This window comes from Lemur catta, chromosome 2, assembly GCF_020740605.2.
Source record: "Lemur catta isolate mLemCat1 chromosome 2, mLemCat1.pri, whole genome shotgun sequence".
Classification (NCBI taxonomy): domain Eukaryota; kingdom Metazoa; phylum Chordata; class Mammalia; order Primates; family Lemuridae; genus Lemur; species Lemur catta.
In genome coordinates this window covers 102,017,752-102,023,751 of record NC_059129.1, presented here as the reverse complement: position 1 = coordinate 102,023,751, position 6,000 = coordinate 102,017,752, and the positions used below count along the sequence as shown (strand labels likewise).

Below are 6,000 nucleotides of genomic sequence, written 5' to 3'. Positions count from 1 at the left end.
TCTATCTGTGCTACCTAGTAATTCTAGAACTCATATCGAGAGGCTGCTGGTTGACCAGAGGCAAGGGGTGGGCGGTAAGAATGCAAATCCATGCTATGTTTCAATGGCTGGGGCCAAACCCTACTTCACCTGCGGCACTCAAGACATAATCATCTCTGTCTTTCAACACTATCTTCTAAGTACAGATCAGAAAAATTAGATATAAGCTTTGGTGGAGTTTATAGTCATTTTTATTCATAAAATGCTCATAGAAATACAACTTGGAAAAAAGAAGATATGATTACCAGTCAGGTCTGAATGGGATTCTGGATGGAGCTGTTTGAACTTGAAAAGCTGTAAGTTGAACATTTTCTGCCACACTGGGTAGGAAAACATCATCAATCCTTTTTTTGTATTTAATAGGTACCTGTAATAGTAAGTAGATATTGCTGCTTTTTAAGAAGGTGGGTTGTTATAGCATCATAAAAAGTTACTGTTTTTAATGAGATGGAGATCATTAATGCATTCTGGGTCCGGCCATTTGGTGTGCCTTCTTGCACATCAACGGAACTGGTCAAGAATGACTCCATCAATGGAAAGCCATTTCCAGCTAAGGAAGAAAAGACATCCCATATTTGGAGTAATCTAAAAGTTCCTTAATATTTTATCATCTATGTTAGTGCAGTGCTATTTTTTAGAAAATTGTGTTCTCACATTCCAGCCATGTATAAATTCCTCTTCAATCAATATTTATGTGACTTGTCTTACAGGCCTTGCTTAAGAAGTCAGACATTACACAGACACGAAGAGGTTCCAATTAATTTTGTGCCTTTCCTGGCCCTGTAGCTTTTTGCTGGGGTTCCTATATTGTACACAAGCCAATGGGCCCACAAGACACTCATTGTAGGGATTATTTATTTAGTAGGAAAATGTTCCTCAAACAGCCTGGGACCATCACCCTTCTAAACCTCTCAAATATAGTGAATCTTCACTGATGCACTTAGCTACTTAGCAGCCTTTTCAACCACGAAAGTTGTGATCACCAACACCCCCTTGGTATCTGGAGCTTTCGGGGTGAAATGGAGTTGAAGCCCTTTGGGTCCCACACGTACAAACTGAACTTTGCTTCCATTTGGAAAAGGCCTTTGCATGGACAAATAGACACGGGCTAGAATGTCACACTCTGGAGAAAGATGACTGCACAGATTGGTGAGTGAAGCAATGGCGGACACTCACAGTGTGGCCCTCACTAGGTCAAGATCTCAGCTGGGTATGTTCCCACCTGTTTTTTCCCCACTCTTAACAGCATGTTTAGAAATACTGCAACTTTTGGTTTAATTACTAGACCATCAGCTGCAGAATTAGACTATCAAACGACTTCTTAGAATGGCATAACTTTTTCTGAAGGAATGATTAAATCCTTTCCTCCAACTTTTTTCAGGGTAAGGAGAGGAATTCTTTAATGTGTTGATTGAGTGTATAAATTTCTAGAGGGGATTCTGAAAGATAATGGAGCAAAGAGTAAAATATTAAAGTAATGTACAGAAGGCAGTGGGAGAGGATGTGAATGTTGTTTTACATAAACTAAAAGTTGAAACCTTAAAAAAGTTCTTCAAGTATGTGCTAATCTGCATTCCAAGAATTTCCTTGGAGGGTAGATTTCTCACGTGTTTTAAAATGACTTCTGGCTGGGCACAGCGGCTCATGCCTGTAACCCTAGCACTTTGGGAGGCCGAGGTGGGAGGGTCGGTTGAGCCCAAGGGTAACATAGCAAGACCCCACGTCTAAAAAAATAAAAAAATTAGCCAGGCGTGGTGGTGCAAGCCTATTTTCTTAGCTAGTCAGGAGGCTGAGAGAAGAGGATTACTTGAACCCAGGAATTTAAGGTTACAGTGAACTATGATCTTGCCACTGCATTCCAGCCTGGGTGACTAAATGAGATCCTGTCTCTAAAATAATAATAATAATAATAACAAATAAAATGATTTCTGAAACTATTTCTGCTCTGTCAGGGAACTCAGATAAGGGATTTGATGCTACTAATTAATTTTTGTAGATGATTGGGAAAAAAGAAGAAATTCAGAGATTGAACATAGCACAGTGTTGGTACAGACTTCCACACCTGTTTATTGACTTGTAATTAAGCAGGAGATATTATTGAGCTTAATTCTTTCAACATCAGAATTTTGTTATCCAGATCCAAAGCACCTAGGTAAATCCTGATAGGTAATTTTTCTAATGTAAGTTTGAAGTGACCCTAAAACCATAACACCAGATTTAAATTTTTCATTGTTTCATACATATAATCAAACTTATCATTACTTACGGTCTTTGGCCTTGGAATCCGCCTTGCCATTTTACTGCCTGTGAGATTAGTCTTTAAACAGCACTGCTGGGAGTATCTGGATGATGTGGAAGCAGAACTTAGGGAGTATTGAGCCCGGGATACGAAACCTATAAAGTTAAAAATGTTAAATTATATCTCTGGTTGCAATGTATAGGCCTAGATTTAATTCGTAAAATTTTAGAGCTTAAAATGGACATCTAATCAAACTTCATCAGTTTGTTCTTTCCAGCTTCATCAATTTTGAGCAAAGATATCAAAATACAGATGAAGTTTTTTTGCCTGAGGGTCACATGACTAAGTATAAAAGAAGGAGGTACTGAGAAACTTGGACGGTAGGTGGAAGTGGGTAGACTGAGAGCTGTTCAAATTCACGGCACTTGATAATTAACTGGATTTATAGGGTGAGAAAGAATGGCTCCCAAATTTCTGGCTCAAGCAACTGGATATTTGCAATACCGTCTGTTGAGATGGCACCTCCCTCAGCCCTAAAAGGAGTGAGCATGGGAGGAGGAGAGGAAGACGGGTTCCATTTGACCTGTTGAACTTGTAAGCCTGAGACATGTGAGCGCAGACGTCAAGCAGTCATTGGATACATGGGTGTAGCGCTCAGAGGAAAGTTCCAAGCTGTAGCCTCGGCAAACAATGATTAAGGCTGTGGGAACACATGCAGTTATCCAGAAACCACATGTGAGGCAAGAGGAGAGGAAGCCAGACAGAGCCCTGAACAGCCCGAGTGCAGGAGGAGGAACTAGAAAGGAGACTTCGAAAAGCAGCCACAGAAAGAAGAGGAAAACCACAAGGAACAGTGCCATGGAAGTACAGAGGAAATCGAGCTTCTAGAAGGCGGCCGTGGTCATCTGTTTCAGATGCTGCTAAGATGTGAAGTAAGTGAGGACTCAACAGTGTCCAACGGACTTGGAGACGCAGAAGACATGTCATCCTGGCAAGGTCAGTTGCAAGCAAGTGGTGGTGCTAAAATCAGACTGTTGGTGGTGTGGCAGGGACCTGTACCTGGCTTCCAACTGCCATTCTGCCCTGTCTTCGCTAGCAATAGAACTCCACATTTTTTGTTAGACACATGGTGTCCCGGAATAAAAACCACATTTCCCAGTCTCCTTTGTGTGGTCTTAGGGCTAAATGTTGGCCCATGAGATATATGCAGAAATGTCATATGTGACTTCCAGGAAGCGTCCTTTAAGCGCCCTTCTTGTAGCCTTCCTCCTTCCTGTTGGCCGAAAGCTTGAGCCATCCTGGACCAGGAGGTGGAAGCCACAAGCTGAGAATGGCAAAACAGGAGAGAAACCTGGCTTCCCGATGACAGCAGAGCCACCATAATAGCCAATCAGACAGCCCACCTCTGGATTTTGTTTATTAGACACAACCTTCTCATATTGTTTAAGCCACTGTTACTTTTTATTTATTTTTTGTATGTCCCAACTTAATCCTGACAGATATTGGCCAAAGAGTGAATTAAGTATTGTATACTTTATAATACTTAATACTGAATATAATACTTAATACTGAATCTAGTACTTATTACTGAATACTTAATTCACAGTGAAGTGAATGACAAAAGTGAGTATAGGCAACTATTCTAAGAAGTTTGACTTTGAAAAGAAAGGCTGGTAGCTGGAGAAGGAATGTGTTGTTGTCAAGGGAGGCTTTTATTTTTCAGTGGATGTTGTGATCCTGGCACATCCATGATCCGAAAGTAATTTTTGTTTGTGTGAGATTAGAAGGACGCAAAGGTGGGAGATGTGAGTCTGCAGAAAGGAAACGGGTAAAGAACGGTTCGAGGCCCCTGAGCAGGTAGGAGCGCATGGGCTCCTCTCCACGGGATTGGCCCGGGGAGGAGACAGGGCACCGCTTCCATCTGCACGGGGGGGGGGGGAAGGAGAAGTGGCTAGGTATAGACGGAGGCGGCCAGGGGACAGCAAGGAGAGGCAGTTCCAGTCCAGCGGTGTCTAATTGCCCTGTCAAGTGGGAGATGAAGGGTTGAGGGGTGGGAGGAGAGTGTATGAAGGTCTGAAGAGATGAGGAGGATTTAAAATAGTGGCGAGGAGGAGAGAGCTGCTTCCACCTCAGCTCCAGGGGAGGCACGTGTGAGCTGGGCCTAAGCCCACCAGACATCTTAGTCCCCGGCTTCAGGCATTTGTTCAAAACTGGCAACATGGCCCAAGTCAGTCTAGTCAGGGCTCATCTGCACAGCTGCTCCTGCCATGCTGAGCCTGGCCACGGTGGAGGCCGCAGGGGTGGCAGCCACCTTGCTTCCCACGGGGCCCACCTCCTTCCTGCTCCCAGCCTTGTCAGAGCCCGGACGGGGGAGAGCGAAGCCCGTCCTCATGAAGTGATTCAAACCTGGATCAGGCCACCTTACCTTTAGCTAGTCCCCTCCGAACACTACAGTTTTATGAACCAATTGATTTCATTTTTTTCCTCAAGCATTTTGAGAATAACTGCTCTAGAACAAATGATAATTTCCCAGGAGTTGCAAGATCTGAGGGGAAGCCTCGTCAATACCAAGTAAAGAGAGCTCGCCCCTTGACCGTGTGTGCTGACGTGGGAAGAAGCAGGGGTACTGTTGCTAGAGCTGCTGCAGAAGGAGAGACCTGGGTCACTTCGAGATTCCAGCAGGGATGAGGAAGGAGGGGTGGGAAGATGGCTGACTTTTACCCTCTGGCACTAATAGTGTAGGTGATAACTGGCTGTCCCCTCAAGCCCCTCCTCTCACTGCAGAGGAAAGCAGATGGGGGCTGAGGCCTGGCAGTAACTTCTACCTCTGCTTGCTGGGAAAGAGGCTGCTGCCCTTCCCTCCTGACCCATCCCCAGTCCTGGGAAGTAGGGTCTCCCCCACCTGCCTCGTGCCTCACTCTGGTTCTCCCTTGTGAATGTGCTGCTGTTGCAGGACGTGGAAGGAAGTTCACTAGGACACATTAACCCAGAGAGGGATTAAAAAGATGCTTGGGCACGATGAGGCAGAGGGGAAAGGGAGAGAGAAAAATCCCATGGATGTGGAGAGGACAGTGTGGGACGCAGAACAGCTCAAGGTCAGTGTCAAAATAGGGCCCTGAGGTACTGTTGATCCTCTTTGTCCTTGGGCGGGGGCAGGGGACACCAGCCCCCACTGTCAGGGCCAGGCAGCAATGCAGAGGCAGGGCCCTCAAAGCTTTACCGCCAAGCCTGGCTCTGCTCTTGGTAAACCCAAAGTAACTTGACCTTTGACTTTGCTTCTGAAAGGCTGTGTTTCCTCAGCTCATCCACCCTGGTAAGTAGCCAAAAGGAAGCATAGATAAAAGACCAAACACATGTAAGTAAGTGTAGTAACCAAAATTTGCACAATTACTACGTGCCACTATTCTATACTAAGTGTCAGACGTGCATTATTTCATTTAATCCTCAGAACAAGCCTTTGGGGTGGGCATTCCCATTTTACAAGAGAGGCTAATTAACCTAGCTTCACGCAGTTAGCAGTGACAGAGCCAGGGTTTGAATTCTGGCTGTCTTACCCCAAAGCCAACACACTCAACCACCAGACTATGCTACCAAACAGGAAGGAAGGGACTTGGCTGATTATAACACTCGGCTGATCATGGTTGCTGATATTTGGTGATAGTTCTCATAGTTAGACCTAGAAGAGAACTCAGAATTTATAATATTTAGTCCTCCTATAGAGG

The 6,000-nt window shown here is 44.7% G+C and overlaps 1 protein-coding gene across 5 annotated transcripts in view; it reads right to left on the bottom strand.

The window, feature by feature from the left end:
• Positions 1 to 212: 212 nt before the first annotated feature.
• Positions 213 to 6,000, bottom strand: part of LOC123633144 — a 153,384-nt gene continuing 147,596 nt past the window's right edge. For all 5 annotated transcript variants that reach the window (XM_045544143.1, XM_045544139.1, XM_045544142.1 and 2 more), the window contains 2 exons: positions 2,306 to 2,433; positions 213 to 406 (listed from right to left, as the gene is read on the bottom strand). In XM_045544143.1, the coding sequence (XP_045400099.1) occupies positions 281 to 406; positions 2,306 to 2,433 (254 nt within the window). In that variant the 3' untranslated portion in view covers positions 213 to 280. The remainder of the gene's footprint in view (positions 407 to 2,305; positions 2,434 to 6,000) is intronic.